Source organism: Stegodyphus dumicola, chromosome X1, assembly GCF_044657685.1.
Source record: "Stegodyphus dumicola isolate Sdum_Otavi_A_Nest chromosome X1, ASM4465768v1".
Classification (NCBI taxonomy): domain Eukaryota; kingdom Metazoa; phylum Arthropoda; class Arachnida; order Araneae; family Eresidae; genus Stegodyphus; species Stegodyphus dumicola.
The window spans coordinates 245,177,183-245,200,811 of NC_140780.1; the positions used below are offsets into that span (position 1 = coordinate 245,177,183).

General features: G+C 33.5%; 1 protein-coding gene across 1 annotated transcript; it reads right to left on the minus strand.

The window, feature by feature from the left end:
• Positions 1-317: 317 nt before the first annotated feature.
• On the minus strand, positions 318-22,035 carry LOC118197487 (insulin-like growth factor-binding protein-related protein 1). Its single transcript, XM_035368997.2, has 3 exons — positions 21,569-22,035; positions 16,277-16,417; positions 318-994 (listed from the first exon to the last, which is right to left on the minus strand). Exons 1-3 carry the CDS (start codon positions 21,996-21,998, stop codon positions 822-824), a joined length of 744 nt encoding a protein of 247 aa, XP_035224888.1. The 5' UTR covers positions 21,999-22,035; the 3' UTR covers positions 318-821.
• Positions 22,036-23,629: the final 1,594 nt, after the last annotated feature.

Here is a 23,629-nt window from a genome sequence, read left to right on the forward strand (position 1 = left end):
CAGGCACTATTAAAATCAGTCATAATTTGACCCATTCAGAAATTATGAATAAAGCGAAAGGGTTTAATCAACACAAGGGAAAGTAGTCATTTGTAAATGAGACACTGGGTTCCTTCCTTTGCAGTTGCATTTCCGGTAAGAATAACATTGCTACTTCCTGTTCGATTACATTTCCCCGCATCCGTCTTGATAGATAGAAGTTTCCAAGTTTGCATTTGCTACTAGTAATCCTACAGTAGGGGGGGGAAGGGGGAGCTGAAGCCGATAAGAAGCCAATGAAATGAATCATCTTCGGAACGCATTAAGCATTTACAACAGTATCTCGGGGAAAATTTATTATTCACTATCTGGAATAAATGAGAGCTACATAAAGCAACGGTAACCTTAATTAATTTAAATAAATATATTTAAATTAATTAATATTTAATGCGTTTACTTACTGATAAAGACATTAAACGAAGTCTATTTCTAAAGTGTTTACAGCAAAACCAAACGCGCTGTGAACATCAAATTATTCTGCATCTGTAGAATGTAATAGTGAAAACGCTCCACTGCGAAATTGCATTATACAAAATTCTAAAAATGATTTTGATTATCAGAATCGAATTAGATGCTTAATTAATTACAAAATGATCATGAATTAGAATTGCTAGGAAAGAAATGTATTTATAATGATGTGTTATAAAGTCCTCTGAAATCACATTCATGTTAAAAACGTATTCAAATTTGCAGCAGACGTCAGTACTGACATTTAAATTTACAGCTTCTTATAGTGCAGCTGATTTTAATTGATTTCTGATTATTAAACCTAGTGATTCGGATTAGGAAAATACGGAAACTCTTGCAGAGCTCGAACTTGATCCAAGATAATTTTCAGCTTTGCAAATATAAGTTCCTTCGTCTTCCTCTGCGAGACTAAAAAACAGAAGCCAACTTGTAGTTTCTTCTGCCCCCGGCCCACTGCGAGACTGGATAGCAACACGAGTATTGTTTCCTGAAATTGAAAAAAAAAAAAAAAAAAAAGTGTAAATCATCACTTAATAACTTCGTTCAATAATATATGTTGAATATTAAAGTATTCTTGTTTACTGTATTGTGTTACAAGTTTAAGAAATGAGGATTTCCATATGTTTATTAGAAAGCCCTCCACGAAGGCATCCCTGTCCGTAGGCAGATAACTTTCGTGCGCTTTTGCCATATTCATTTAACCTACCCTTGCATAGATTTTCCGTTCTGTTCCGTTCAGTTGCTACGAAGTACCTTGACTGTAAAATTATTTTATTTGCACTGGGATATTTGAAACTAATCCAACTAATGAAAACTACAAATTTCCTAAAAATTATTGTTTTGAAAAACGTAAAATTTTTGCTTACTTAAAAGTAGCGTCGTGGTTCAACATAAAATGCTCACTGATTTACACCAATGCTCTTGATGTGTTTCGAATTTTATTTTCCCTCGCGCCAAACTTACCAATAAATAAATAAATAAATAAAATTAAAATAGAAGTTAAAAAAAAAGATTTATTTATTTAGACTACATTTCATTGCTTTCTTTTTCTCTTTTTTTTTTTCTTTTCTTTTACTTTCTTTTCATTCATTCTTTCTTTTTTTTTTTTTTAAAGACCATGATGAGAGAAGAAAAAGATAACGCTTCAATAAACATATGTTGAAATTTCCTCAATAGATGGCGCGACTGGAATTCTGCCGTTTCGAAACATGTTCAGGTTTTCGATGAAAGGATAAAATAAATGAATAAATAAAATATTGAATATAAAAGCTCTGCCTCTAAAATAGGTCTCGATATATATACCACTTGCATTCGACCGATACATTGTTATGCTGCTCCTGCTTGGAACACGGTCACTCAAACTCAACTACATCAATTACAAGTAGCGCAAAACAAATTTCTGCGCATTATTACTGATTCACACTATCTTATCCGCAATAAACTTTTACACAGAGACTTAGAACTTGAGACGATTCCAGATTACATCAGAAGATCTAATGAAAAATTCTTCAACAAAGCTGTTCAATGTGACTTTGTTAATTACTCCCAAGTCTTTATTTATGAAATTCTCTTCGAAGATAGAAGTGTCAGACCACTTGTAGCTCATACCTTCATGGGAGGAGATGACAACTTTTTCACTTAGATCCTCAATTGTTAGCTATTTATACTTCCAATGCATCTGATTTTGATTGAAGTTCTTCTGTAGCTTCGTTGAATAGTTGTATTTAAATTGTGTTGTATAGTTGTTTTGTATTGTGTTGTATTTAGCACTACTGATTGATGTTGTTTAATTGTATTAGAATTTGTCATTGGAACTATTGCCGTAGTGTATCTTCTCGTATTGTAGTCATTGATTTCCATTGCCTTGGGTCCTCCTTGAAAGCTATGATCGCTCGTCACGTTTTGCGAACTTGTCCGATTGGATTGTCTTGCTCCTTTTGGTACTTCTCTTCTTCCCCTTATCTCCGTTTTCTCATCTGAGATTTTCTCCACGTCCGGATTTATTTATGTCAAGTGCCCTTGGGCTTTAATTCTGGAACCGGCAACATTGCTCTTCGCAATAGCTCGGTCAATTATAGAGTCTAAGTCTAGGTCTCGCTAACAACAGCATTACCATTGATGGGGTTAACTATTCGGAGCCATTTATGTCAACTGATCATAATAAAAAGCCCCTTCAAAAATTTGTTAACTATATTTTCTGCAATCTGGCCATGGTTACTGGATTCAGGAATCAAATGTTTCTATAAAACCGTGGGACTCGTGTTACTACGGGAATTTAATAAAAGTGGATACCGCTTAATTCGATCACGTCTGTTTAAAGATGATCCTATAATATCGTGGGATTCGCGTTGTTACGGGGTCTTTAAGAGTTCAAATCCGCGATTTTGATTGGGGGGGGCAGAGGTCATAAAAATTTTATATTCGCGATGTGTTCTGGTTTTGCTGAAATGAGCGAAGGTGTTTTCTTAATCTACTATCATAAAGACTCTGTTATCATAAATTCATATATCAGGTGCTTAAGTAAATTGAAAAGAATAGCGCCAGAGTGTTTTTGAAGCTATTTTACCGTTGTTGTTTTTCCTCAAAGGGAGCACTCAAAAAACAAGGCGAGCAGTCTCGAGAGGCTAGTGTTTGGGGAAGAGGAGTGGGAGACCCTTGGATCGCCCCTGGGGTGCTCTCCTTGAAAATTCGGGCGGAAATGCATAGTCAGTGCGGCGGGAGTGTACCTAGTGAGGCGGGACTATACTAGTTAGTACGACCGATGACGAAACTCTTATGTACCGCTCACTTCTGTTGTTGTTACTTATCCGAGTTGTCTGACAGTAACATCAGAACAAGCCCACGAAATTCATCGTGTTAAAGAGTGCAAGATTACGCCTGTCGTTTGCAAGAGCCATATTGAGCACCATATATGTGGCAGTACGACTTTGCTCAATTCCGCCCTCCGATTTTTGATAGAGACCGGGGGAACGGGTCCGAGAGTCTCCCACACCTCTTCCCTACCATAAGACCCTAAGAAGAGGTTGGTGGTAAGGGTCTTGTAGTCCTCTACCACCAACCTCTCGAGAAGACTTTCGGCTCGCCGCATATTTAGAGTGCCCCATGCCGCACAAACACTATACATTTACAAGCATCCATGCCTTCTCCGGAATTCAAAGCCGGATCCTTCGGTATGGCATTCAGCGTCGTTAACTACTATGAGCTGCTGTTGTCACTGCAACTATTCTGAAAAGCTCGCGTATCTTGAAAAGCATCTCTTTTTTTTTCACATCTATTAAATATTTCGATAATCGACGATTTAGTTTCTAGAAATTCACTCATTTGACTTTTTCATGGTTATCCCCATCAAATTTGACCAATATATCGAAATCGTTGATGTTTCCTAAGCCAGGCACCAGACAGGAAAAGAAAGATAGAATACCTTTATAAACTAAAAACCTCATTCTAAATTTCTGTAATCATGACATCCAAAAATCGAAGAAAGATCACGCATTGCTCTTACTTTCACAAATTGCATGTAAAAATTTGATTTATATTCTAGTAGTGTTTTACAACATAATTAGTAGCGATGTGCCTTCCGGCTTTTAGGCCTAACACCTTCGTTCTTCCATTGCTAATGTTAAGTAATCGAATCACCCCAGAGACAAGATGCTCGGAGCGTCACCCAACGGCGGGCGCTAGCAATTCATAATAAACTCATAATAGAATAATGCCTCTTCACGCATCTTGTGGGGCATACTTTCCTCAAATGCAATATTTTTTCATTCGGGACAAAATTCATTGATCTTCTAAAACTTATTGTATCTTTGAAGATAAAAGGGAATAAATATGGTTTTTCAACTATCCCAAAACAATTTCTGATGTCTTCGCAAGAACTCGAGACTGCAATATTTAAGCAGGGTGACATACACACGGAAATTGCTTTTAATTGATGGTCGGAAGTACGTGCTTGCATCCCTTTAAACTCTTCGCTCATAAACATGAGCGCCACCATAATCGTGTCCTTTAGAATATTTGACGTCCAAACCGAGATTTAAAAAAATTTTCAAGATTGCCTGTGAAATACTTTGTGCAGGTTTAGAAGTTTTGAGGAATGACAAATCTTCATCTGCTCTTGGTCGAAATACGTAAGACAGATATTTGCTCGATAGTAGGAACACCATTTGTTTCATCAATCAAGACTGAGAAATAATTCGAATTTTTTACTTGTTTTTTAACTTTTGTTTATATCAGAGTATCTCAGCTTTAAAGCATTTTTTTAGATCACGAAACTTGTATATAGTGCATTTTTCTTCGAAGCTCTCAGATGCAGTTTTTAGATGATATTCCAGAGCCTTGACTTCAGACTGAACCGCAGATCATAAGGTAGTCCTGAAATTTCCTTTATTTTTAGAGCGTAAGCTATCTAAATCACTTGGCCCCTGATCACTGTACTCGCGTGATGCCAAACCTTATTTTCTACATACTATTATGGTTTTTATTACGCTTTTCAGGTCGCTCTCGATTCTCTTTAGCCTCTTTGATTTTATTTTGATCCAGTGACATATTTAGAGACTTTTGTTTGTTGCCTTAAGTTGGTGTAATGCAAAAACGAATTTTTGGGATACTTCAAATTTTTGGGATACTCATTGAAATATAAATCACGTTTCCATTTCTTAAATCCTTTTTGCTCCATATAGCCCACAGACTGTGAAGAAGTGCGTCCAACATTAATGCACAGCAAGCTACAAACAGTATTTACAGTCTTCTGCGTCTTCCGCTTTAGGTTATATGCTAGATATGCCATTACACATCACTAAAGGCAAAGCTATCTACCACCAATAAAGAAATGCTATGTTCGACACCACCACAATTCTCGATTACATCGACCTCCACCATATTAGGGTTTTTTTGTTGTTGTTGTTGCTAGGAATCAGCGGAGAAGCTTGCTCTCTTTTTCCTAATTTTTTGGGGTGTGGGGGTTGGGATCTGAAATAATAAAGAATTTTGACGAAAAAGACCACAAATTGAAACAAAATACTGATTAAAAAAAGCACAAATGGCACTGATAATTTAATAAAAATGCTATGAAATAACTAGTTAAAATGTTTTTTACAGCGTTAACGTTACAAGTACGAGTGGAATGATCACAGGAGCGAAATTTTCGAGCTGTTAATCCAGAAAACAATGTTGTCACCTCTCTTTTTTTTTTTAAAAAAAAAGGAAATCAAAAACAAACATGGGGAGTGATTTAAAAAAAAATCAAGGATTTCTGATTTAATTCTGAGGAAGGGAATGCAGCTCCATAGCAACCCCTCGGCCTTTATTGAAGCGGATTATAGTAGAAGCTGCTTAACGTGATCACGGTTGTTTACTTTGATAACATAGCTAATGCGATAACAGTAACTGAACGATAACGTTAAACATTGAAAAAAATTATCCTGAAAAGTGTGAATGGATTTTAATCAATTTAATAGAAATGTATTGAAAACACAAGCTACTTATTTTCATAGCATTTTAATTAGAAAAAATATCATTAACAGTGGATAGTCTTCAACCCTCATTTAAAATTAGAAAAAACATCAACCTTATTTTGGGGCGATAGATATTGAATAAAACTCTCTCGATTTCGAGGATTACCAAATACAGATCCCTGTTCTTCAGGTAAAAGAAAAAAAAAAAAAATCCTCCTCGGGAGAAGAACCTGTGTCTATTCGCCCTCGAAATCGATAGAATTTTATTCGAAATCCATGCCAAAATTAGGTTGCTATTTTGCCTAACTTTAAATTTTACATTGGCGAGTTTTTCTTTCAATTTGAGCACATCCACATTCTAGCATTTGTAGCACATTTAGCTATTTTCTCATGATCTATTCTAGAACGTTTATCAGATGACGAAGTTGGATTTGTTCCAAAAAGCAACTAATTCTTCTTCTGTCATAAATTTTTTTATCAATATCCACCCAAATATTAAATTTAATTCAATATTCAATCCAAATTTAATCAAAATTCAACTCTAGAGGAGTTATCCACTCTTTAGTAAAGTCTTTTCATTGACATAGTGCCAGCTAGTATTGAATCATAACTGTAAAACAAATTTTATTTAAGTTTGCTATAATAAAGGAAAGAAATAGCAAACGTTCTTCAGCAACGTGAAATTTTTTTATAATTATTATAAAATTATGACGCTTTTGATTCTCCTCCATAATTCTTTGATGGTATCGAAAATTCTTCTTTTTGAGAGCTTTAAAAATTTATCTTAAAATTTATCTTAAATTTTTTAAAGTGTCCCCGAATTGATTCTTTTTTTTCTTTTATTTTTTTTTATCTGTATGCATTTTTATTAAGTGGTCTTTCATTTTGGAGGTTTCATTGCATCGTTGTGAAAAGTTTTTTCGCAAATGAGATCTACTCCGTATTTTTGTTTTCTGAGCAGCAATTTCTACAACGTATGCTTTAACACTGTGCGAAACTTTCTTCTCCTATGGGTGGAGGGGGAGAGTGGCAGCTAACTTGCAGCAAAGAATATCTAATCTCCTTAGAGATTCTTTGCTTGTAGTGATCTTGTCAAATGTAAAGGGTATACGTACATAATTGATGATGTAATTGCTATTTGAGCATAACTTCTATTAGCAAGTTTCAACGGTCGACATGGATGAAAAAATAGACGTATGTTTTAATGTAGTTCGTTATTTTTGCATTCTTCGTGTTTTTTATTTAATGTGTTTTCTTGCGTTCCTGAGTTTTACTTTTTTATAGTTTATTGCTTAAGAATTCTTAAATTAAAAATATTGATTTAAAAATATATTAAATAATTTTTGAGTATTTTTCCCTTATATTTATTTTTAGCTATTTCTTCCGTACTTCATGATATAGCTTTATATCACTAAACAATTAATTATCAATAATTTTGTTTTATAATCAATGGGATTTTGATTAAGCCGGTGCATATTTGGCTGTCGACTCTCATTTGATCTTTTCACCATCATCGAAACCTTGGGAAATTTAATCGATCCCCTGGGGGGGGTGTATACCGACCCCGTTGGGACTTTGCACTAACATACGTAATGTTATAGAAGGGAAAAATGATATTTAAAAACATTCAGAATATAGAGTGATATAGTACCGAAAATAAATGAGAATATATTTTATTTTTAATTTATTACTTTCAATAAATTGATCTCAATGGATTGCACTCTCTTATAATATCGTGTCCAAGAAAAAAAAATCGGTATAAAGTATTTCGAGAAGATCAAAATCTCATTCGAATTTCAAATTTGAAATTTTAGAAACATTGCCAAACATCTGTCGATTTCTTGTGCAGATAGTAATAAAATAATAAATAAATTCGTTATGCATCTTCTGCTTTAGTATGTGTAATAAAGTAAGTTTTGCACTGAAAGTAAAAAACGGAACGCAGATTTACGTCATAAAAAATGTTGCTTCCGGTCAATCTGTATTTTACTCCAAATGCACCGAGTTGTACTGTTTTTTTACTGCTACTGACAAACTTTCAACTACCGCTTATGTTTTTTAGAAGACTGAAGTCGTTCTGGTTGAACCTAATAATTTTTAGTCGTACTTTCTGTCCACTAACAGCCCCGACAAAAAAGAAAAACTTGTCCTACTTTCTTCCTCGTCTATCAGCGGCGTCACGCCTCTTCCTCTTCTCGGCTTCTTTTAAATGATGCATTTGGTTGGCCTCTCTTTCTCTTTTTTTAATCTAACTAATATTCGTGTGCCCCTAACATTACGAAGCTAAATGGTTCAATATCATGACATATGGTCACGTGAATTTATTCGTTGCATTTTTGATAAAAGGTTGAATGTAGGTGGAATAAAAGGGGAACAAAGAATAACTTGGCTTTTGTTTTCCTTTGATGGAACTGCAGATTTTTATTTATCTATAGCTCTGAGTTAGATTCATTAGTTCTTGCAGACAGTACTCAAGTTTGATCAATTAGCCTTTGCGGAGAGCTTAAAAGTCAGATTGAACACCGTTTTTTTTTATAAATGGAAGTTTAATTTTAGGTTTTTGGTTTATGTGATTGTAGCAAGCCTCGAGGGCCATCTGCCTTAGGGGAGGGGTGCCTTCGTGGAGGACTTTGTAAGGGGAACTGCTTCGTATATATATACACATGGGGAATACCACGAAAAGGCCCATCCAGTCAGCCTTGCGGAATTCGAATCTCGTACCAAACTACTAGTGTTCAGCGACTTACCGCTCGACCACTGGTGAGCTTTAATTTCAGGAAATCAGCTTTCTATCAATGATTTCTGCACAGATAATGGACTAGCATAAAGTTATATTGCATCTCTCTCCAGATTAAAAGCACTATTACACTGAAGCAAAATATATACTATTTTAACACGTAGAATAACAGTTCATCGTGGATAAAAGAAACATTCTTTCTCTGAAACAAACAAGCGAACAAAAGTTAATTTTAACAGTTAATTACTGAAATTAAAAGTTATTTTTTTAAACATATCATTTCGAGGACTGAAAAATATAAATTTAACTTCGCTCCTCTTTCTTATGCCAAATAATACCTGCCAAAGTCAAGGATGAGTAAACGTCTGCTCCGACGAGAAATCTGACTGAAGATATTTTAAGCCTTTATTTCTAATATTAATTTTCAATCATTCTAGAACAATAAGCATTAAAAGAACGGCCCACCAGATGATAACCGATGTGAAAACAAGAGAAAACTAGTTATAACTTCAGAAAGCAAGCTCAAATAAAGTCTCATGTAAGAATTATTTCTCGTGAAAGAAGAACTTACATGTTTTGAAAATCGCTTAATGCTGAATAAAAACTGTAAGGAGCGTTTAAGCACATTTATCTGAAAACAGCTTAAACTGGCATGATCATTAAATGAATTAAAGAAGAATTGCAATAAAAGTGTTAAGGGAAAAAGGAATTGTAACAAAAACATACATTTTAAGATTGATTGGAGTATATTATTTAGATGCTATATTTATTAATTGTAATATGTCTTAATATGGAAACGCTGAAAATGTTATTCGTTATTATTAGAACTACAGTTATCAATTAGTCACTGAAAATATATATCAGGGAGTTACTTTATAAGGTATTTCTCCCACTCTCCTAGCGTCCTTCGTGGTGTAGTGGTTCTGCACGCTGGGGCGGTATTCCAGAGGTCCGTGGTTTGATTCCCGGCGAAGGCGTTTGCTATTTTTCATCTTGTCTGCTTTCAAAAAAAAAAAAAAAAAAAAAAAAAAAACCTAATGTCTGTACAATTTTAAGGAGAAAAATGATATAAAAATCTCTTGTGATGTTTTGATAATATATAATTTTTACAAGTGCAAGTGTATCTGTAAAAATAAAGATTTATACACAGAGCACATGGTAAATACACATTCACATACATACTGTGAGTTTGTAAACTTATATATTGAATAATATCGATGAGTGGATAATATATCTTCCATTGTAATATCCACCAATCATGTATGTTCTTTTATGCGTAAGCCCTAATTTTGTGAAATTTTAAGCAATTACATAACTCAAATATCTACGTGTGTAGCCAATGTTACATTTGTTTTACAATAATAAAATGCTGTTAATTAAATACTATAGATGGCTAAACGTCGCCCAAACGGTATATTTGTTAGGGGAACCTACTGCGGTACTGAAAGGCATTGGTTCGAAACCCGGAGAAGACATGGATGCTCGTAAATGTATAATGTCTTTGCGGCATTGGAGAATTCCAAATATATGGCGAGACGAAAGTCCTCTAGTGTGGTTTAGTGATAGGGGAGAGGGATGGGAGTGCTAGGGTTTTTAAACATATAATTTTTAAGAATGAAAAAGATAAATTTAAATTCACTCATCTTTCTTATGCCAAATAATACCTGAAAAAGTCAAGGATGAGTAAACGTCTGATCTGACGAGAAATCTGACTAAAGACATATACTATAAAATATTTTCGGAGTTCCTTTTTAAGCCTTTAGTTTTTACCTGTCTCCCAAGGTAGTCTCAAAAATGTTCTATCGGATTCAGGTTTGGGGACTGAGCTGAGAATTTCACCCGCTCTATACCGTGACCCTCAAGATATTCGTCAGCAACCCGAGCTCGGTGCAGTCGAGCCTTGTCGTCCATTAGAAGAAAGCCAGGACTAATAGCAGCAGTATATGGGCGCATATATTGATCAAGGATTTCGTCTCGATATTTCACACCGGTCAAAGTTCCTCCATGGACCACATGCAGTTCAGTGTGACCACCGAGAAAGAGCCCAGCCCAAACCATTATTCCACCATCTCTGTAACTGTGTCTTTCCACAATGTGCCACTGGTTGTATCTTGTACATTGTTCCCTCCAGATCAGCTGACGACCTGAATCACTGTCCAATGTGAAACTGGACTCGTCTGTGAAGAGAACAAACGCTCATTGTTTACTGGTCCAGGAGACGTGTTCTACATAAACGGGCACCTGTGTGTCCTCGGGTCACCGTCGTCTTGCATACAGATTTATATTGTGCAAGCGTCTGCGCACTGTAGTAACTGAGATTCTTGTTCCTGTTGCCACTAAAGGATCTGCCATTAACTGAGCCACAGTGATGTTACTCCTCCTTTGGGCCGAAAGAGCTAAATAACGGTCTCCCGCAAGTTTTGTAATTCTAGGTCTGCCTGGAACATGTCTTCTAGACACAGAATCCTCGGATTCAAACTGACTTCATTGTCGGTAGACCACACTGCTAGAAACATTGAGAAGTCTAGTAGCATGAGCTTGTGACATCCCCTTTTCCACCATCCAATCGCCCGCAACCTCAACGAATCGGGCAAACGACTTCTCCTGGATATTGTCCACGAAACTGATATAACAACTGAAGAACAACGTTCAGGAACAAAGATCACAATTTTTGCATTTTTTCTCCAATTCCTATAAAAATATTCATTTCTATAAAATAAAGGTGGTAGCTATTGTTTTTCCATATAATTTCTTTAACTTCGTTACTGTCATGCATATGAATTGTAAATTTAAACGTTACCGACATTTTTGTAATGGTTGAGCTTTGAAAAACATGCTGTCCCTTAACTTTTGGAGGGCAGTGTACATCAATTTATTATTAATTTTTAAAACCACACCATTCATCTATAAACCTTGTATTCATTTATAACCCTGTACATGTATGTATTCATTTATAACACCCTGTATATACATGCAAATACATTTTTTTCCATATTGTCTAATTTCACAGTGCCCTTTGCCTAAATAAGGTAACAACTTACAGTGTAAAAAGGTTCCTTACTCCTGGCCTATGGGGTATTAATTTATTCTTAAAAGTTCCGTCATTTCTATTTCCTAATCAGCTGAGTTTATCGGTCATTACTCAGGTCCAAAGCATCTATTTTTTCCCCTTTTTGAAATGCAAGTATCATCATAATATTACTTTGTGTAAGTGAAATGCTTTATTTTCCCCCAAAAGGTGGAAAACGTTTAATAAATCAACAAAGGTTGCAAGGACTGAATTATAAAGCAAGCATGGCGCACCCAATGGGGAGACAAAAATCTAAAAAAGCACCAAATGCTGTCTATATAAAAATAAAATATAATTCATTTCTAGACGTGCTTTAAGCACGCACTTGCGTGAAAACTTTTATGCATTTAAACATTCTGTCCATTGGGCTGAAATTAACATTTTTTCTTCATGCATATTTTAACCTTCATTAACCTTCAGTTCGAGGTATTAAAAAATATAAACCTTTAGTTCGTAGTACTAAAAAACATAAACTCAGAAATTTGCAGCTAAGATTTTGAAAGCAGCAGCTAATATTCTTTTATGATACATTTGTTTTTACATGTGTTTGTCAGAAATTCCTATTTTAAAGTTAGGCCACTATCTTTAAGAAAATGCATATAAACGTTGTAAGGTTTATTTTAATTAACCTGTTTTGCTTATCCTATATTCCTACTATTTCGATCACTCCATCAGAATTTTTAAACGAGAATCTAAATTAAGTGAAGAATTGATAATAGGAATAAAAACCTCAAGTGATTGTATCCGCCTTAAGCGGTATTTCTCCTAGTTAATGGGTTTTTCCTTTGTTGTTGAATACTGTATAATTTAGTTCGTGAATTGTTACCGAGCCAGGTGCCCGGTAGAATTAACTTATAAACTGTAAACAACTCGAATTTCGTTTAGTTTGTTAATTCCCCCTCAGAAGCGGAAGTAAATCTATGTTTATTAGTTTTAGATTCGTGCATCATGTTGAAGGTAGAATAAAGTTTAGTTGTTATTATTCCTACAGAAATTATTTAGTTTTTGGACATCGAAGTAAAAGCAGAGAGGGAAATTTATCTTTCAAGTTAGAAGGTTAGAGTAGTTTTAGTTTAGGCAAAAGGTGAATTTAATCTTCAATAAAGCCTACTGCGAACCGTTGAACTTGGCAGAAAGTGTGAACTGAATGTGAATGTGTATGTGTAAGTGTCTTTCAATTGGCTAAAAGCCTCGTAAACCTCTCCCATTTCTTAAGAAATTTCTTTTTTTAATATAAGATTTGTTACAATAGCAATAACGGTATGCTATTTATAATTTTGCTACCTGCTATTTAATATTCCCACTTTCTTAAGCGCTTCACTCATATTTCCTCCTTTCCCCCTTTTTAAAATTCTAGCATATAAACATTATTCTAGGAACAGGACATTAGAATCTCCGAATCTCGTGAAGTATTCGAGATTTGAAAACTCGAATCTTCGCGCTTGTTTTTTTTGTGATTCAGATCTTTTGAATCATAACCTAAAATAAGTAAAAAGTTTTGACTCAAAACGTTGAACAAATTAAATTGTTCAGTTGAAGCACTGATTGAAAAAGTAGAGTGATTATTGCCTATCAGTAAACTTTGGTCACAAACATCACCTATTGATGGCCCTGTATCCTAATTTACGAGAAAGAATTCAGAGTTCTTTGTTTAGAGTTTATGTCTGTTATAAACTAAAATAATGCCCCCCCCTCTCTACAGCTGCTTTGATTAATAAACTGGAACTGTTACTAAAAATGTTTTTTCTTGGCAATTATATTGAGAAAGTGAGGGTAAGATTAAAACATTTTATACATTTCATTTGCTGCGTTTCATTTGAATCTTAATAGATATATGTATATTTTTAAAACAGTTCCATTGTTCTTCGTTAAATATAAATTAAAAATTTTGATTCAATTAAAAACTTTTAATGTTTTAGAAAAAAAAAATCTTTTTTTCTCTTCGTTATATTCTGATATGACAGATTTAAGAGATTTGAGAACATTTTCCTTTTGAGAACTCTTGAAACTTTTAGTTGTCAGATTCGAGAAAATTTAGGATTCATTTACCTCTACGATATTTATCTTTGCTAATTGGTTTTTCAGATATCTCATCCTTTTTTTCTTTTCCTAAACATGCCACCAAGAAAACAGGAAAATGTTTTTCCCCTTTAACCTATAATTTAAATCTATTTCTCATTGTTGTTATAATTTCTTTTCTTTTCCTCCCCCCTAAAACCAGGAAGTGAATTTTTCAACTTTCTGTCCAAAATAATCTATTGAAACAATGGTAACTGAAATGGCTTATTCTCCTCCCTTACTCTTATGTACGATTTCAAACGTCTTTTTCAAATACTGTAAAGTTTCAGACGTAGTCAAGAACATGAAGTAAGTGTTGTTCCTTCTTACGTTTCAGGTTCTACCAACAAGAGATTGTCAAAAGGCTAGGTTAGGTTATTTAAATATGGCAAGGCCGCGAAGGCTATCTGCCATAGAGAAGGGACTATGGACTTGGACTCCATCTTGGAGGACTTTCTGATGGAAAATGGTTCACATACACATAAGGAAAGCCACGGAAACCAATCATGCAGCCAGCCCGTTCTTCTGGTTTCGAACACAAGCTGGTCAAGACACAGTATTTAGCAGTCTTAACCACTGGTGAGGCGTTAAGTTTGGTTTAATTAATTATGACAAAGCACTCGAGGTCTATCTGCCTAAGGTTTATAACTGATTTTACTAGAAAGTTTAAAATTTTGAGCATTTAAAAACTGCTATTGAGTTCTATAAATACATTCTTAAAACAATCCTTCGCATTATGGAAACAATTATGCTGCTTTATATATTGGTCGTTCTGCATGTCTTCAAGAAAATAACGAAACTTAACTATCAGTACTTACTCATACAAAATGTGCTGGTAACAAATGCATGATTTGTGCACACCATAAAATATTGCGCATGAATCTTGGGCAACAGAATATGAGTTGGATAATACATTTGAAAGCCGACACTCGAAACCAAAATATTTGCCCCTCTCTTCAAGAAAAAAATCCTTCAAATAGTAGCAAAATCATTTTACGTCAAGATCTTGTTAACAGAGTGGAAATTCTTTTAAGTTACGTTTTATATACAGTTAATTAAGTTTGTTAATTAGGTTTTAAGAAAACAGTTTATGAACTAATTAATCAAAAAAGGTAAGTGGTGCTTTAAATACCTTTTCTCTCTCTTATTACGTTAAAGAAAGGTATTTTGATTGGATTAGACGTTAGAAAAATTAATATTGGAGTGCAACTTTGGACTTGTCACAAAAGTTGAAAAGGTAAATAATACCATTACGAAGTTTTTAGTTAATGTTATTGACTATGGCTGTGATTGAAGATATGCTACGAAATTCAGACCTCTAGACTACTTGTACATTTATAACATTTTATGTTTTATACTGAGACTGAGCCTCTTGCTAAAATATTTTAATGTAGTAACTAAGATCAGTAAAAGCTGTTCATTCAAGATACTGAAAAATACTAAACATGATAAAAAACATGATAGCCATTAAAATGTTGATATGATTGCAGGTTACCGATATACATCGCAGAGTAAAAATTGAGATAAAACATGCGAAAAATAGCAACAAACGTAGAAAAAACAAGACAGATAGTGGTGTAAAGTCTTTGACCAATAATAATAATATCTTCTATTTATATAGAGTATTTTCTTCTGAAATAAATAAAATTCTGAACATAACCATTTTATATGATTTTTTTTCTTGTTGTTCAGCTTAAAGGCCTATGTAATATACCAGTTTGGAAAGAATTAGCACGAATTGCAGTGCGCGCTGTGTGCGACGAAAAATAATTAATTTTCAGGCTGATCTCAGCCTTATAGAAATTCAACATAAATTAAGTAAATTAAAAAAAGAATGCATAAATTAAATTTCTCAAGTCTGTAGTGTTTTTATTTTTGATTAGGGATCTTTCGCACACCCTAGTTTGGACACCGCTAGCCAAGCATTTGCTTCACATATTGTATTCACAAGAACGTGTTATCAGAATGGAAAATTTTCTGATGTTTTATTATATTTCAGATAATTGAAAGTGCTTCAAGCTTGCCTTACAACATTTAGTACGTATATGGCTGAAGTGGTGTAAAATAATCTAATTGTACTACTCTTAATTCAATATGTTTTCTTCATAAAGCTGTACGTTTATTTAAGAAAATAAATATTTTAACTTCCAGTAATTCAGGAATTTTTTTTTAGAATATATGTTTCTCTCAGTTTTCTAGAATTATCGTGAGCTTATCTTTAAATAAAATCAAAATTAACAAGTTCATCTTGTATACCGGCATCAAAAACTTGTTCATCTTATACTATACTGGCATCTCAGAACTTGATCATGCTGTAATTTTTAGTTATGGTAAATAGTAATTAATTCAAGTCCTTTGTATGCAAAGATCATTTGGAATGTGATATATACTTTTCATTACAATGTATTTAGTCCCTAGTTTTAGTATGTTACGAATAGTATTTTCATTTACCTGGTAGTATGATAATTGAATTATCTTGCTGCATCTCCCACTGAATGGAGGGCACAGGCCAAGCACTTGCTTCACATGTCAGAGCTATAGATGTTCCGGTAGAGTTCTGAATATCCTGCGGAGCTGAAATAATCCTTGGTGCTGAAAATATAAACATAGATGACTGCAAATTACAGAAATTATAAAATCAACAGCAAATGAAAAGTTTATTACATAAATGCTTTTCTCTCATTCGTAAAAATTTCAGTTAGTGCAAATTTAATAAAAACTGATTCGCAAGTTACACGGTGCTTTTTATTTCTCTGTCTGGGTTTAAATACTCTGCTTTCATTTATTTACACATGATACATGCTCAGATTCGTTATTGTACAATATCGGGAAGACAAAACAGGGCATACTGAAGGGAGGAATACTTGTGTGTATATTTCATTCAATATTGGTACTGTACTATATCGAATGAATAGGTTAGTGCTGAAATATAATTTATCGTCATAAATGAGGGATTAGTTTGGATTACGGACTTGCATTTTAGTTAAATATATAAAATATTTTCTCCAGGTAAAATGAACGCAAATGTTTTTTTGTGGCGAAAACTTTAGATGTTGATTAGAATTTGAACCTTAAAAATGCTTTATAATTCTTAATTGTATAAATTTATTGTAAAAATTCAAAAATTTTCTTTTATTATTTCATTTTATAGTTTCATGGCTACCTACGCAGTGAATCTATTTCTCGAATCTGGAGGATGTTGGTAGCAGCAAAACTGCATCAGGCGATTATCGTTAAATGAGCATTACGCAAATATCTTAATTTGTTTTCACATGTGTGTGAATCTGTCGAATAATAGAACTGAATTCAAATAATGCTTTGTTATTATTTGAAGGCAGGAATCTTCTTTTTTAACAAATAATGACGAATCTTTATGCATATACAGGGTGATCAGCGAATAAGCCCTGATTTCAAAATTAAATACCTCTACAACAAAGATCGATAGAATTATGCGGTAAACTGTACGTTTATTAGCAAAACTGTAAAAATGGTGTACAAAAGTTTATAAAATTTAGTTATGAAATTAGTTAACAGATAGCGCTCTAATCGCAATGACCTATCAATAGCCTTTAAAATGTGCTTCGAAGTCGGAAGTGATCAGTACAACTGTTGGCTAGTGAAAAGAGGCTAGCGTAGAAAGTGAAGTATTGTATTCCATTAAACAACGTATATTTTGGTTCTGGAATTTCACCGATTATAACACAGTCCTACGGCAACACGTCGCAGTTTTCGAAACCGATTCAATGTTCCAGTTGGACCCGATGTGAAAACCATTCGCATGCTGTACGCGAAATTCGAATAGACTGGCAGCTTGACTGATGATCGAAAGGGAAATGTTGGGCCTAAGCAAACTATAGTCTCCCCTGAAAATGCAGCCAAAGTTTCTGGATTTGTTCAGCAAAATCCTAGGAAAAGCATCCGACGTATTGCATCAGAGACAGGTTTGAAGTACACGAGCACACAAAAAATATTTAAAAATAGCCTACGACTGTTTCTATACAAAATTAAAAATAGCCTACGACTGTTTCTATACAAAATAAGTCATCAGGCCATACCCATAAAAGCTGTGCTACAAAGGATTGACTTTACGAATCAGATTCTAACAATGATCGACAACGGCAGATTTGATGTGAGCTGCATCTGGTTCACAGATGAGGCACATTTTCATTTGAATGGAATCGTTAATAAACAAAACTGGAGATTTTGGGGTACCAAAAATTCTCATTTGTGTGAAGAAAAAGCACTGCATTCGCCTAAAGTTATGGCATGGGCTGCGGTATGCGCCAGAGGCATTATCGGACCCTTTTTCGTACGAGAAACGATAACTACTGAACGTTACGTTACAATTTTGGAACACTTTGTCAGCACTCAACTGGCGTTGTAGGATCGACCAGGTATTGACTGGTTTCTGCAACATGGGGCTCGACCACATCGACTGTGCAGTATTAATAATAAAATAAAAGAACAAAATAAGATTTTATTGTTAAACCTTATTTTGTTTTATGACAGTTTTAGAAAGAAAAATATACTTAGTAATATATCAAAATAATCATAAGTTAAAATGTTTTTAGCTATAAGTTTGCTTTATTTAACTTTAAAAGGTTATTTCTCGTAACGTTTTGTAAAGTCTTTTTTTTGGGGGGGGGGAGGGAACTGAAAATGCATTAGTAAATATTTAAAAGGTAAAAAAGTTGGAATTGAGAAATAATGTTTTAGTTCGGGGGTGGAGAACTTTTATTCAAAATTCTGCACGCAAAATTCTCATTTAGAAGTCTTAAAAATATTAGCAGAACTAGCTCCTTTTTAATAATTCTTTGCAGCAGAAAGGAAATCACGTACTAAAGTTAATTTTATTTTTACTATAAGTCATATTTTGTTACTTGTTTTCTCTTGACAGCAGATGGATATTCCAATTATATTCCTCTAATGTAGAATGTTTTATTTTACATCAAAATTAGGTAGAAGGAATATTTTATTTGCTTTATATTTATTTCTTCCTTATGCAACCTATACACATTCACGTGATATACGTGTCTGTATTTTGCATTTTATACTACTCTTAGATATTTGTAATAATTGCTTACCATAGCGGCACGAATTTAGGTAGAATATTTCCAAACAGAAGAGCACACTACTGGCTGAGTGGTTAAGACCGTTAAATGCTGGGAGTTCGAAGTAGGCTTGGTTCCAGGCAAATAGACTGGCTGCATGGTTGGTTTTCATGGTTTTTCCCCATGTTTAACGGGAGTATGAACCCATTTCCCCATCTCAAGTTCTCCACGAAGGCATCCCACCCCTTAGGCAGATAGCTTCTCATGTGCTCTGCCGCATTCCAATATCTTCACCCAAACAGGAATATTGACTGCAATCAGTATTAAATACTAATATTATTCAATATTGTACTTTATAATTAATCGTACTTCAATTGAAAAATGATTCAAAAAGAAATTTTGTCAACTACCTTTTATTTTGTTTAAGAAACTTCGTGCTATTCTGATAAAAAAAAATTCAATTAATTTTTACTGATAATAAATTGATAATTAAGAATAGGTGCCACTAAGTGCACCTATTCTTAATTATGAATGTTGTGTAGTGCAGTAGCCATCAGTCATCTGAGACATCAACCCCATATTAAGTTGCAACATGAAAATGTAGTTTATAGTTTTCCCTTCCAGTAATTTTCTAGTTACTTTCGAAATATGCAGAATTACGAAATGTAGAAATAAGGTACAGATACTCAGCTGAAGGCGACATATACCATATTTCAATTCAGGAGAAAAAAAATATATGCATATTTTTACAAATAAACAAACATAAATGAAAGAAGGTATCTCATCAACGGCACCTAAACAAAAATTATGTCACTAAATCTTCCATTTTTTGATGGATGACAAAAGAGGTGTTTTATACTTCTTTCTCAAAGTTTGTAATTTCAGCAACATTTTATAAATTCTCAAAACTTATAATGTTGATAAATTTGATAAAACGCCAATCGATTTCAATATTGATTATTCACTTGCGAAACCTCTTCAATAATAAATAAAATTAGTCCTCATATACTACAATTTTACTGAAATGTTTTCTTAATTGTAAATGTTGAATTCTTTTAGTCGTTAACAGTTAAGTTTTTTCTTTCTTTGTACATAAATCATAGAAAAAATATTTGTATGAGCAGAATATATCGCTTTTGAATCCTAACTTGAAAATTATCAGATAATTTACTCCTAGTTCATTCTGAAGCACGAGTAAGCAAAAATAACTGAATACATCATTAAAATACTAATAAAACATCTGAAGGAATACTATTTAATGAAGCTTTAATGTATTCTGCAGTTTTAGAAAATAATTAGGCAACCTGAATGCCTATTTTATTCTTTAGTTCAGATGTACTTGAGAGGTTTGCGGTACTTATCTGTATATTTTCATAAATGCTATTTTTGTAACTACAAGTTCGCTGAGGGAAAATGATCTATTACATCTAAAGTATGTATACCGATTGCATGCTTTAATATAAAGGCAGAATACATACTGAAATTTAAATTAAGATAAGATTCAGGTTACGTTTAACGTTTATGAAAAAAGAGTTCTGTGCTTCGCGTGAAAGACAGTTTTGGGACCTGCTTTCGTTTTCAAGAAGCAAAAATATTCTACCGAAACGAAAGTAAAGGAATAATCATCTGTTATTTGCAGTTGAGCAAATATCGAAAGTTTAAAAAGCTCATGTTTTTTTTATGAAGCAATTTACAAAACTGCTAGAATGCTTGTTAAAACGATAAGGAAAACCAAATTTAATAGGAGAAAAATTGAAAATAGCTAAATAATAGGTAATAAAACTAGCTAAAATTGTAAGAGAAAAATCATAATGAAAGCTAAAAAAATGCCTAATAAATAAAGAATAAAAAATAATTGACAAAATTAAAAAATTGCCAGTTGTTTGATTAATTAACAAAATCTCAATATCTAACACAAATGCAAAGAAAACTGGAAATGAAAAATTAAAACATACAAAATGTCCAACAGACAAGCGATGAACACTAACAGAGGTTTCAAAACGGAAAACAGAAAACTTACAAAAGTATAAGACTAAAAATCAAAACTATTTACAAACAAACAAACAAACAAACAAAAAAAAATCAAGGAGTAACATATCAGTGTAACTAACGGAAACTGGGTACTAGCGAGGGAACTCAAAATTGAAACAGCAACAGAATTCTCCCAAATGGTTGTTAAACGGAGTAAGAGTTTATCTAAAATTCAGAAGTTAGTCTGAAATTAAATTAAATTTAGGTAAAATTCAACCTTCAATTGACGTTTCTTTTAAAGAATATACTTGATCGGTCAATCAAACGTTAATATAGTCAGCTAATCAATATCAGCCTTCAACTGAAACTGATTAGCAGAATAATTTGAAGAAGAGGATCTCTTTACCTTTACACCTCGAAATTCATTGACGTTTTCTTTAAAACTACCACGAACTGAAACTTGATTTTACCTTAATTTAAATTATGGACTCTAGCTCTCATTTTAAAATATTTTCGAACAACATATTAGTTGTACATACCAAAAACATATTAGGTTCTTTTCATCCGATATAACCAATTAAAAGATCGTAAATAACTGCAAATTTTTTTCTGCATTCAGGTTTAAAGTATTTTTATGAGCGTTATAGATCTTAGATATTTTATGTTTTATTATATTACGGATCCTTTTATTTAAAGCTAAACTGTATGTAAATAAACTCACGTTTCACACAGGGCTCTCTAGAGATTGCCCTGAGTCCATCTCTTCTGCGGTAACGAGCTTCATTTAGCTGGCAGATATTGTCGTATGTTATACCGTCACTTCCACATAAAGGATCCTGACTGACACAAGTACATATGGCTTCCGGTGGATCTTCCCAAGCTAAATCAGTCCTCATTCGGCATTCCAAATTGTCTCCACAGTGACCGAATCCTTCAATATGTAAATCGTCATGATCACATCTTTCACCTTCTCGACGTGCACATTTATAACAGCAGTTACAAAAATCTTTAACCAAGCCCGCGTAACAGTCCTCTGGTGGTTCACAAGAATTCATATCGCATTCACTACATTCGTTGTCATCAGCAGTAACCGATCGGGCTAATATTATCACAGCTGTGAAGAGGCCCGTCAAAATAAAGTGGTGCAGCATGATAAATGTGCTGAAACACAGTGAAGTAGGAAAAAAGACTGGATCTAAAATGAGTAAACGTTCTAGCTTTGAAACATTATCTAATCAGAGAAAATGTGCTAGAATGTTTATGGTATTGTTGATGATTGATTTCATAGTCCTTCCACCCGCAAAATATTTTGCGAAATGTTTATCATTTGTATTTCATTGATGTAAAAAAATATATATTCTATAGCGTCTCGAAATAATGTGTACCGTATTTCGGACAAGGTTCAAGTTTTCCTTTCTTTTTTGTAATCTCAGATTAATTCAACTGACCTTGCGTTTGTTGACTATGTGAGCATATTTAACGCGTGTTTTGGTGTTTTGTATGTATTTTTGCAATATTCCTCCAGTAATTATAGTCGACATGTGCTTACATAAATATTAGTGTATAACTAATTCATTCTACACGCGTATACTTATATACTCAAAATATTACTTACTTATTATTATTATTGTAAATTTACGATGTTTATTAAGTTTATGTTTTCGAAACAAATTGTCGTATACTCTTTCACTCATCTTTCAACTCTCAAAATTTTCAAGAGCATTTTTTCAGCATTTCTGGTTTTGTATTCAGTATTTCTCATATTGTTTTATTATTTTCAATGTAATTTTGGACAGATTTGCATCCGCATTTGTTCTCAATCCTATTACTTCAAAAACTTAATATTCAACTTAATAATTATCCAATTTAGTACTGGAGAAATCATAAAAATTAAGGCTCTCATTTACTACATTTATAAAACCGGTATAAGTATCCCTCATATGTGTCAAATAATTTTGAATAATACTATACAGATCATTCTACAGAAAACTCTACGTATAAATTAACCGTTTGCATGCCGTATTAGATTATTCATAAAATAAGAATATTTTGAATATTATATTAGCATCAATAGATCAGAACTAAATTACTGAACGAATACAACTTGTTAAATAAGTTAAACAATTTTAAGTTTTGATCGATTTTTGGTCCTCAGTTTTGTTAAATGCATAATTCATCCCCAAAATAGCAAAATAAGCTTGTAACGTCAACATTTTTAATTTATCAAAGAACGCATATACAGACTGATTTGTCAATGAAAAGTACAAAAAGATTCGTATTACTGAGGGAAAAAAAAGCAATAATTATACAGCTAAATCGCTTAATGGAGTTTTTGTCTTCTATTTCTTAAATTAAAGCTAAAGCAAATACCTACAGATCATCAATTTTGCATTTTAACTTTTCCTACTTTACTTCGATATCCATGAAAGCGAAGATAGTAAAATACGAAACAAGTCTTTTGTTAATGGTCCTAAGCATAAATACATGTCTCTTTAGAACATACTTTATAAGGTATTTCTCCCACTTTCCTAGCGTGCCGTCGTGGTGTAGTGGTTCTGCACGCTGGGCCGGTATTCCAGAGGTCCGTGGTTCGATTCCCGGCGAAGGCGGTTGCTAATTTTTCAATCGCTCTTGCTTCCAAAAAATACTTAATGTCTCTACAGTGGCGTCCGAACTAAAAGGATTGGGGATGACGACTCTCCACACCCAGGATTTGGCGATTGGGTCCCCTGAAACCCCAGTCGCCCTTTAAAAAAGGGGAGTATATAAGGTATTTCTCCCG

Excerpts from the sequence above, each read along its gene's own strand:
- LOC118197487 (XM_035368997.2), bottom strand. The coding sequence starts at position 21,998 with ATGCTGCACCACTTTATTTTGACGGGCCTCTTCACAGCTGTGATAATA. Across the intron at positions 16,418-21,568 it reads TAGAGAGCCCTGTGTGAAAC|CACCAAGGATTATTTCAGCT; the intron begins GTGAGTTTATTT and ends TTATATTTTCAG. Across the intron at positions 995-16,276 it reads TTCAATTATCATACTACCAG|GAAACAATACTCGTGTTGCT; the intron begins GTAAATGAAAAT and ends TTTCAATTTCAG.